This window comes from Octodon degus, unplaced genomic scaffold (genome assembly GCF_000260255.1).
Source record: "Octodon degus isolate 3935 unplaced genomic scaffold, OctDeg1.0 scaffold00163, whole genome shotgun sequence".
In the NCBI taxonomy this organism is placed as follows: Eukaryota; Metazoa; Chordata; class Mammalia; order Rodentia; family Octodontidae; genus Octodon; species Octodon degus.
This window is the reverse complement of record NW_004524739.1, coordinates 5,960,782-5,971,588: the sequence shown is the minus strand read 5'-3', so window position 1 is coordinate 5,971,588 and position 10,807 is coordinate 5,960,782. Positions and strand designations below refer to the sequence as shown.

The 10,807-nt window shown below is 47.1% G+C and overlaps 1 protein-coding gene and 1 pseudogene across 2 annotated transcripts in view; one reads left to right on the top strand and one right to left on the bottom strand.

Annotated features, from left to right (window-relative positions):
• Positions 1-2,771: 2,771 nt before the first annotated feature.
• Positions 2,772-3,647, top strand: LOC101580030 (annotated as a pseudogene).
• A 335-nt stretch (positions 3,648-3,982) lies between these two features.
• Positions 3,983-10,807, bottom strand: part of Lck (LCK proto-oncogene, Src family tyrosine kinase) — a 31,047-nt gene continuing 24,222 nt past the window's right edge. For both annotated transcript variants that reach the window (XM_004642945.2, XM_023702994.1), the window contains exons 10-13: positions 9,745-9,821; positions 9,500-9,653; positions 9,284-9,415; positions 3,983-4,613 (exon numbers count right to left, since the gene is read on the bottom strand). In XM_004642945.2, coding sequence (XP_004643002.1) covers positions 4,411-4,613; positions 9,284-9,415; positions 9,500-9,653; positions 9,745-9,821 — 566 coding nt within the window. In that variant the 3' untranslated portion in view covers positions 3,983-4,410. The remainder of the gene's footprint in view (positions 4,614-9,283; positions 9,416-9,499; positions 9,654-9,744; positions 9,822-10,807) is intronic.

Here is a 10,807-nt window from a genome sequence, read left to right as displayed (position 1 = left end):
TTTTTTGTAGCTGGCTCAGCCAGCCCTATCGGTGTGACTGGCAAGGCATGTGGCGCCCGGATCAAACTGCGGTCCCTGCGCTTTGCCTAAGCTTGCCTAAACAGGTACTTTAGACCCCTGAGCTATCTCGTCGGCCCCTAACTCAGATATTGCTTTGGATTTTTCAGTTTCATAAAACAAAATGTTTTTCTCCATCTTTCCTCAATTACACTGCCATTTTTCAGATGTCTCCATTTTATCTATTCTTCATGGAAATGATCATTTTATTTTCCCCTTTACTAAGAGGATAAAAGCACAAGATTGATCACAATAGCTACTAACACTCTGTTTTACTGTCTGGAAACAAGAGAGAAAGTCCACACCCTACCTGAGTGGCAGGGCCACTGTTCCACTCCATAGAGACAGGTCACCCCTGTGTAGCCAGATCTCTTTGGGGATACCCAAGGCCTTTGTCCTGAACCACATCTTCAGCCATTGATTTGTTTGTTTGCTTGTTTTTGTTGTCTGAGACATAGTCTCATAAAAGAGCTAAATTGCCTAGGCTTCCCTGGTTCCACCAAAAAAAGAAGGAGGGGGGAAGGGGGAGGGGGGAGGGGAGTAAGAAGGGGAGGGGGAGGGGAGGGGGAAGAGGAGGAGAAGGAGAAGAAGATTGCCTAGGCTGTGCCCAAACTTGTGAACTCATGATCTTCCTGCCTCATCCTCCCAGGATGCTGGGATTGCAGCCATATGCCACCACATTTGGCAAATCTGGGTTTTTGTTTGTTTGACTGGTTTGGCTGTCAGGGATATATCTATCTCAGCAACACAGTGCCTGCCTGGTTGGTTTGTTTTATTTGTTGGTAGGGGGTGTTGATACTGGAACTTGAACTCAGGACCTCAGGCTTGCCAAGCAGGTGCTGCACTGCTGAGCCATATCCCCAGCCCTTTGGTTCAGTTGTTTGAGACACAGGTCAATTCTGTAATTTAGGCTGGTCTTGAACTTGACCTGTAGCTCTCTAATTTGTAGTGATCTTCCTGTCTCAACCTCCCAAGTGTTAGGATTATACACATGCACCACCATGCCAGGAAAATTTTCCAATTTTTAAGAGAAAGCAGAAGTCTAGAGCTTTATGCCAGCCCAAAAAAGGAATAGATCCTATGGTGTTAGAGATGTAGGTAAGTATAAGGTATTTGCCTAGCAAGGACAAGGCCGTATAGGTTAGATTCCCAGCATCCAAAACAAAACAACTGAACAATCAAGCCACTTTCTTAGCGAGACTTCCCCTTTTACAGAAAGTGATTGCTTTCGGTAAAATGCAAACCTCAGGCAAAGCATGGTGGCACATGCCTGTAATCCCCACACTTGAGAGGCTGGGCAGGAGGACCACTATGAGTTCAAGGCCAACTTGGGTAGGCACCATAGTGAGTTCAAGGCAAGCCTGAACTACAGAGTGAGTCCCTGTCCCAAAACTAAATGAATAAATAAAATTGCAAACCACCCCAAAACATGACATTCTCAACTCCCATTTTTCCCTTAGTAACCTCTATATTTTGTTTGTGTTATTGATTGTATGTCTTCTTGTACTAGAATGTAAACACCACAAAGCCAGAGATTTGTGTGCAGTTTGTTTGTATGTTTTTAAATTTTTATTTACTTTTATTCGGTTGGTTGATTTGAGACAGAGTCTCACTATACAGTTCACACTGGACTTGAACTCACTGTGTAGCCCAGGCTGGCCTTGAATTTGTAGTGATCCACTTGCCTCAGCCTCCCAAGTGTGGAATTAGAGACATGTGCAACCACTCCCATTGCTTTTAATTTTAATTTTAATTATTTTTGTGTGTGTGTGTGGCTGGCACAGCCCACCCTGGGAGTGGGACTGGCGCAGCATGTGGTGCTGGGGATAGAACCACAATCCCTGCGTTTGCCTAAGCTTTCCTAAGCAGGTGCTTTAGAGCGCTGAGCTATCTTGCTGGCCCACCACTCTCATTTCGTGTGCATGTTTTACCTACTGCATATTCTATGAGCCTCAAACACTGTCTGGCACTTACAACATCATAAAGGTGAATCAAGATAAAATCTAAGATCGAATATAGCCCAAAATTACTAGCTTAATAAAAATTCAGGCTTTTGGGTCCTCCTTTCCAAGATGAAAAAAAGAAGGAACAATGGTCGTGCCAAAAAGGGCCACGGTCGGGGCTGGTGAGATGGCTCAGTGGTCTAAAGCACCTACTTGGAACAAGCTTAGCAAAGCACAGGGACCGTCGTTCAATCCCCAGCACCACATGCCAGCCAGCCCCGCCCCCTGCTGGGCTGAGCTGGCCACACACACACACACAAATAATAAATAAAAAATAATAATAAATAAATAAAACATTAAAAAAAAAAAAAAAGGGCCGCGGTCATGTGCAGCCTATTCGCTGCACAAACTGCGCCTGGTGCATACCCAAGGATTAGGCTATTAAGAAGTTTGTCACGGGCCTGCCCCTTAGCTCAGCTCTTTAAGTGCCTGCTTCAACAAAGCAGTCAGGCTCAGGTTGCTGTGGTTCAATCCCTAGAACTCAAACCAGCCAAACCTGCCCTGAAGGCATTCGGAGCAAAAAAAAAAAATCCTTCTGCCATAGGGGGCTAGGGAGATGGCTCAGTGGAATAAGTGCTTCCCTGGCAGGCAAAAGGGCCTGAGTTCAATCTCTGGTTCCACCAAAAAAAAAAAAAAACAAGTTTATCATTTGGAACATAGTGGAGGCCACCGCCATCAGGGACATTTCCGAAGTGAGTGTCTTCAACGATTATGTGCTTCCCAAGCTGTATGGGAAGCTGCCTTATCATGTGAGTTGTGCCATTCACAGCTAAGTGGTCAGAATTCGATTTTGTGAAGCCCGTAAAGACTGAACTCCTCCACCCCAATTTAGAGCTGCTGATGCTTCCCACGACCTCCACCAAAGCCCATGTAAGGGGAGCTGGGTCTTACTGGACTGAAGAAAATGCTCTTGGAAAGAAATAATAAATTGAATGTTACACTTTATACAGCATGTTGAGTGTACCTGCCAGAGGTGGGTTGGGTTAATTCTATCCAAGTTTAAGTTTGTACTCTGAAAATGAATAAAGAGGAACACACTGGAAAATAAATAAATAAAAATTCAGTTATTGCCCTTGTAAGTGAGGAAAGCTCTTATATCCATTCCCCAAGAGCTTCCAGGTAGGGTGGGCAGTAACCCAGCAAGTTGCTGCGGAATCTGCTGGCCCTCCAACAGCTTTCTCAGAGGACCATCAGTACTGCTTCATGCAGGCATTTTGAAAATAAAGTTCCACAGAAACAAAAGCTTTTTCGGGAGGACAATGGAATTCCAGTGCATCTGAAGGGTGGGGTAGGGGCTGGTGAGATGGCTTAGTGGTCTAAAGCACCTACTTAGAACAAGCTTAGCAAAGCACAGGGACCGCGGTTCAATCCCCCAGCACCACATGCCAGCCCCCCCCGCCCCCTGGGGGGCAGAGCTGGCCATACACACACAGCCACACACACACACACACACACACACACACACAAATAAAGGGTGGGGTAGCTGAGGCCCTCCTGTATACAGCCACTACGGTGCTTACAGTGGGTGGAATGGTATATGCCATATACCAGCTGGCTATGGCATAATTTCCCAAGAAGCCGGAATGATTTCAGGCAATTCAGTAATTATGTGGCTCAGTTCTATGTACTAATTGTCACCAATAAAGCAGTCTTTACCAGTAAAAAAAAAAAAAAGAGCTTCCAGGTAAAGCTAGTCCTCAGTTCTCTGAGGGGCAGTGAAGGACACTGTCTCATTAGAAGGGGCTCGAAGAGTGCATACAGCTGGGTGTGGGACCCTCCTATTGGCCCCAGCATCACAAGGACTGAAAAAAGTTCAAATAACCACTTATGCCCCCTCTTATCCTGAGCGCAGAGTGACCCAGTTTCCCTCTACTCAACCCCCCACCCACCAGAGGGGAGATAAGAGCATGCAGTGGAGACACGTGCAACCTGCATCGAAGACATTTATTGAGCCCCTGCTGTATACCAGGCACCATGGAGGAGCACAAAGAGGTATTAGGGTAAAGCCCCAGCCCTGAGTGAACTTCAGCACAATCTGAGGGGAAAAGTGGGGAGCAGAAGCAGATGTCAATCACAGGTTTCTCTCCCCTTCCTGTGGTCTCAGGAAATGAGAGCATCCAGGAAATAATACCTTTGATGGTATCCAAAACATACATGCACAAGCTCCACGTGTCAGACACGTGTACAGAGCCCACAAAACTACAGGATGTGTGTGCAAGTCACGTGTTGCACATGGGTGAGATTCATGTGAAGAGTCCATCATGCACAGGCCCTTTGGGTATGCCACCAAAACATCATCTTCCCAAGCCGTGGTTGTGAGATTGGGCAGGGCCCAAGCCAGTGAGGCCTGTCAAGGCTGGGGCTGGTACTGGCCCTCAGTGGCTGTGAAGAAGTCCTCCAGCACGCTGCGCAGGTAGTCAAAGGTTGGCCGGTCTTCTGGGCGATCCTTCCAGCACAGCATCATGAGCTCGTATAGCTCCTCTGGACAATTGTCAGGTTGTACCATGCGGTAGCCTCGCTCCAGGTTCTGAATTACCTCAGGATTGGTCATTCCTGGAGTTTTATGGGGAAAACAACATCAAATCTCTAGGCTTTGAAAGACCACAGGAAGGGCTAATGCTAGAGTTGGAATTTTTTTTTTTTTTGAGGGTCTCACTTTGTAGTACGGACTGGCCTTGAACTCACAATGTAGCCCAGGTTGGCCTTGAACTAGCAGCCTCAAGATTGCTGGGATTACAGATGTGTGCCACCATGCCCAGCTAGAGTTGGAATCTTGACGATCTCTGAAATGCCTATATACTGAAGGCTTGATCCCCAGCCCATAGTAATGTTAGTGGAACATGGTGGAAGGAGGTAGGGCCCAATGGGAGGAAGTTAGGTCACTGGGGAGCATGTCCTGGAAGAGAATATTGAGCCCCGGCCCCTTTTTCCTTTCTTTGTTTCCTGGCTATCATAAAGTATTTTGGTACAATAACAGAAAGCCCACTAGCACTGGTGATATTGAAGGTATGTAACTGGCATGGTATGAGCACCAATCCAGAGATACTGCTCTTCAGCAGAGGTTGTCCACACTGGCAGTATCCGCTAAATACCACTCAGAGCACCTGGTTCAGCTCACACACTCAAAACACGTGTGTTAGCTGCTAGGCCTGTGTGAGCCAACTGTTTGGAACTTCAGTTTCCTCTGATGGATAACAAAGTAAATGGTCATTCCTGTCCCACAGAACTGTTATATACTTGATCTTAGCCAAAAAGAGGCCAAGAAGTGATTACAGAACTGTTACAAGGGTTGCAAGAAATAGTGTGTATGAACGCTGAGTGTGTGTGGGATAGAAGTTTCCAAAGGACATCTGCAGTGAGGTGGGGGGGAGAGGCTGGCCAAACAGCTCAGTGGATTAAAGCACCTGCAAGCAGGCGCAGGGGCTGGGGGTTCAATCCCAAGGCCTGCCATGCTGACCCTGCCCCCGGAGGCGCACTGAGAGGCACTCGAGACTGGGTGTGTGGTGCAACCAGTAATCTCAGCTCTTGGTAGGTTGTAAACAGGAGAATCACTATGAGTCCGATCTCGTAGTGAGACCCTGAATACCCTGTAGATTCTTCCCTAAAATAAAATTTTTTAAAAAAGGAAATCTGCGGCTAGCACAATGTGGTGAGAACAATCTCAGGGACAAGGAAAGTGCTGAGGAAGCTCTAACTTTGGGACCAGGTACATGAGATGCTGAGTCAAGACACCAGATTAGGCTGGTGGGATAGCTCAGGGGACTAAGTGCAGGGACCACATGCCACGCCCCCTTCCTGTCCCCCACAGGCTGAGCAGGTTATAAGACCAGGCGTGGTGTTACATGCCTATAATTCTAGCGCTGAGGGGACTGAAAACAAGAGGATCACTATGAGTCTGAGCTGCATAGTTAGTCCCTGTACCAAATACATTTAAAAAAAAAAAAAAAAAAAAGACACCAGATGAACCCCAGGCTCCAGCAAAGAAGGCGATGCCTGGGCTGAGAAGATTCACCTGGCCCCTCCATGAGCCAAATAAGTCTTTGGGCTGGTGACCTCCACTTCTGCTGGTTCTGGTCACCCCTACGTGCAGACCCCAAGAAAAGCTGCTTTGGAGAATGCATGGTAGTAACAGCAATAACAGCTCTGCATCTATATAACAGTGTCTGCTCTCAGATTTAGGCTTCTGTGAGAAGGCTGTGAGGAGCAGTTCCCAAAGACCAAACCCTTACAGAGTCCTGGCAAAAGAGCTTTGCTCCTTCAGAGCACAGAGCTGGACCCTTTCAGCGCGGAGGCCCTGCCCTGGGGGCCCTCTCTACCTAAGTGTCCCTCACATTTTAAAATTAGGACATTGGGGGGTCTGCCCCTTAGCTCAGTTCTTTAAGTGGCTGCTTTAACAAAGCAGTCAGGCTCAGGTTGCTGTGGTTCATCCCCACAAAGCAAGCCAGCCAAACCTGCCCTGAAGGCATTTGGAGGAAAAAAAAAAAAATCCTTCTGCCTTTAAGGGGCCAGGGAGATGACTGAGTGGAATAAGCGCTTCCCTGGCAAGCACAAGGGCCTGAGTTCAATCCCCAGTTCCACAAAATAAATAAATAAATAAAACAAAATTAGGACATTGGAGAATGCAAACCATGGGACCAAACACCTGCAGCTAGAGCCTAGGGTGCACATTCATAGACTAAACTCAGCCTAAATATAGCCACAGACCCACATTGGTCTGCCCCATATGGTATTTTAAAATAATCTGAGTCAATCACCTATATTTGGAAATAAGCAATTTTTCCTAAAACTCCTAGTTTTGGCTTCTCTTCAAAAACACAATGGATCTGTGGACCCTCATGTCTTTTTTATTTTTGGTACTGGGAATCAAATTCAGGACCTTGCGTTTGGGGGCCGTGGAGATGGCTCAGTAGAATAGCGCTTGCCTGGCAAGCAAAAGGGCCTGAGTTCAATCCCCAGTTCTTCCAAAAAAAAAAGGACCTTGCCATAGAGGCATTTATGCCACTGAGCTATGTCCCCAGACCCCCTCATGTCTTTTTTTTCAGAAAGGGTCAATGATCCTCCTGCCTCAGCCTCCTGAGTGTTGGGATTACAGGCATGAGAGACCTCACCTGACTTCCCTCCCTGACCCTGATGGCATTTACACCATGTTTCTGCTGCTTTCTTCCCCTTCCATTCCTCCTCCTCTTTATATTTTATTTTCTTATATTTGTATGTATTTAATACAGGGTTTACAAGGTCTCAATGCACAGATCGGACTCATAGTAATTTTGTTTTCAGCCTCTCAAGATTACAGGCATGCGCCACACCTTTTTTTTTTTTTTTTTTCCAGTACCAGGGATTGAACTCAGGACCTTGCACTTGCCAGGCAAGCACTTATTCCCCTGAGCCATCTCCCTGGCCCCTCTGTGCCACTTCTTTTCCCCCAAACTCCGTTTCTTTTGTTTTTTGCCATACCAGGGATCCAAACTTGGACCTTGCACTTGCCAGGCAGGTGCTTATACTGCTGAGCTATATCCCAGCCCCCTTGAACTAAGAGCCCAGGCTAGCCTTGACCTCAGGTGGTCGGTCATCTTGCCTCAGCCTCCTGAGTCCTGGTTTACAACTTGCTCAGTCACTTCCCCCAAAGCTTCTTAGTAGACTCCTTTGAAAATCATTGCAGGACCCAGGTTATAGCTCAGCAGCACAGCGCCTGTCTGGTAAGTGTGATCTTAACTTCAATTCCTGGTGTGGAAAAACATTCCAAAGCCAGATGTGGTGGTGCAGGAGGATCAATGCTAAGTGCATGGCCATCCTGGATTACAAAGTGAGGTAAAGGCCAGTCTAAACTGTATAGCAAAACTCTGGCTCTAAAAGACAAAAACAACAACAAAAACCAAACATTCCAAGGGCCGGCCAGATAGCTCAGCTGACTAAAGCACCTGCTTGGGCAAAGCGCAGGGGCTGGGTTCGATCCCCGGCATGCAGTGTTGGCCCTGCCCCAAGGGTGTGCTCAGACAGTGATTGAGACTGGGTGTGGTGGCGTGCAACTGTGATCCCAGCATTTGGGAGGCCGAAAACAGGAGAATCACTATGAGTCAGATCTACATAGTAAGACCTTGTAGACCCTGTACTAAATACAAAAATAACAAACATAAAAAAAAAAAAATATAACAAAATTCTACACTAGGGATAGGGGTGTAACTCAGTGGTGGAGCACTTACATTGCATTATAAGCCCCTGGTTCAATCTGAATTCAGGGTTAAAGGCATTATGCAGGATGTGCAGGAAGCCAGGTCTAGGGTAGTTATTTGCATGTCTATCTTCATCTCTCTCTTTTTTTTAACATAACAATTTTTTTTTTTTCAGAACAGGAGACTGAACTCAGGCCCTTGCACTTGCCAGGCAAGCGCTTATTCTACTGAGCTATCTCTCCAGCCCCTTCTTCATCTCTTTTTTTTTTTTTTTTTTCCTGTACCAGGAATCCAACTCAGGTCCTCATGCTTGCTAGGCAGGCACTGTGCTGCTGAGTTACAACCCCGGCCCTTCGTCTCTCTTTTGTACCACGGATTGAATCTAGGGCTCTCTTTCTCTTTAGATAAAAGAGCTTTTTTGTTGTTGTTCTGAGACAGTCTTGCTATGCAGTTCAGCCTCACCTTCAACTCATTTTGTAATGCAGGATGGCCTCAAACTCAGCACTGATCCTCCTGCCTCAGCCTCCTGAGTGCTGGGACTACAGGCACGCACCACCATGCCCAGCCAGATGAAAAGTTTTAGGGGGAAGGAAAGCCATTGTTTAGTGAATACCTCCTATGAGCTAGGCTCTTTCACAAAGTCTCTTGTCTCTCATAGTAGGAAACTGAGGACTTAGAGGTGGTATGAGTGCCCTAAGTGATGATTCAGAAGCTTCTCTGGATCTTACCAGGCACTATTTTGATCACGTATTTACCACACAGAGAAGGAATGATCTGATTAGAGCCAAACAGACCAGCACTAGTAGCCAGGTCTACCAGACTGCCTGTGTCAGAACTGAGTATCAGAGCTGGAGTTAGTGAGGGGAGAGCCTAAGACAGAGCTGAGAGCCAGTACTAGGAAATGTGGTGTCTACTTGGGAAGTTGGAGTCACTCTCCTGAGGGGACGGAGGAGAACCAGCTAGCCAGCATCTGAGCCTGGAAGATGAAAGTAGGAAGACAGGAAACTGCTGCCCTTCCTGGTGACCCTTTTAGCTCCCGCCCTTGGCGCTGACCTGGGTAAGGGATGCGGCCGTGGGTAACAATCTCCGTCAGCAGGATACCGAAAGACCACACATCTGACTTGATAGTGAATGTCCCATAGTTGATGGCTTCTGGTGCTGTCCACTTAATGGGAAATTTGGCCCCTGGGAGGAGAGCAAAATTAGGCCATCTGGGTCTGCCTGGACAGACATGGAGGACCCCAGGCCTCCCTCACATCCCAGGCCTACCCTCCCTGGCTGTGTATTCATTGTCCTCGATGAGGCGGGCTAAGCCAAAGTCGGCAATCTTGCAGCTCAGGGTGTCAGACACCAGGATATTGGCAGCCCGCAGGTCACGGTGGATGTAATTCCGCTCTTCGATGAATGCCATGCCTTCTGCAATCTGCAGGCCAGATCCCGTTCATTAGTCCTAGGCTGGACAGCCTCATCTAACTGTCTAGTATCCATACCCAGGCCCTTTCCAGTCTCCTTACTTGGGCTGCCATGTCCAAGAGTTTGTTGATGGTCAACTTGATGCCTGGTGGGGTCTTGAGGAAATCCACCAGGCTCCCTGTGGGCAGAAGCAGGAGTTGCTGACCAAAGACCTCCAGGAGGAGGCCCCCTGGTACTACTCCCCCAGCTGAGGTCTAGAAGCAACACCTGATTGTGGAAAGGAAGAATAAAGAGCAATACTGGAGAAGTGTTCAGACTGAAGCTGCTCAGGACATGGGAAAACCTTTTGGGGGCTGTGGTGGGATGTGGTTGGACCTATAAACCTCTTGTCAGCAATAGGGTCCATATTCCTCATCCTTGTATGGTCCAGATCTTTTGTTTGTTCTCTTTTCCCATCCTGCCTTTCTCACTCCATAGGTATTTTCAAGTGAGTTTTTTTTTTTTTTTTTTTTTTTTTTTTTTGTTGTTGTTGTTTTGGTAGTGCTGGGTTGGAACAATTTTCAGATTCTTCACATAGACCACTACATTCTTACCCAAAAATGTCTTTGTTTTATCTCTGACTGCTAAAAAATTTTCTACTTTCTTTCATGGGTCATCAGCTAGACCACTCTTCTAGGAAGCTTCTCTGGATCTTGCCGGGCATAATAATCTGCATTGTGATCTACATTCCTATGGCATTCTGGGAACTTTCCCATGACACAAACTCTGGTTTTCTCAATGTCCATAACCAAAATCAAATTTCCTTCACAGCAAGAACTTTTCATCTATCCATGTTCCCAACACTTTGTGCCAAATGCTATGAATGAAGTAGAAAAAGAGGTGCCTGGGGGCCCATGGAAGAAGACCATGGATAGCAGCCACAGACAACTTACAATCCCCAGGAGAGTAAAACCTCTTGTGAGCTGGGCATTCTGGCCCATGCCTGTAAGAGAAAATGGGGTCAGGGGTTGGGGAGGTGGCTCAGTGGAATAAGCGCTTCCCTGGCAAGCACACGGGCCTGAGTTCAATCCCTAGTTCCACAAAAGAGAGAGAGAGAGAGAGAGAGAGAGAGAGAGAGAGAGAGAGAGAGAGAGAGAATGGGGCTAGGAACAGCCTGTAAACCCA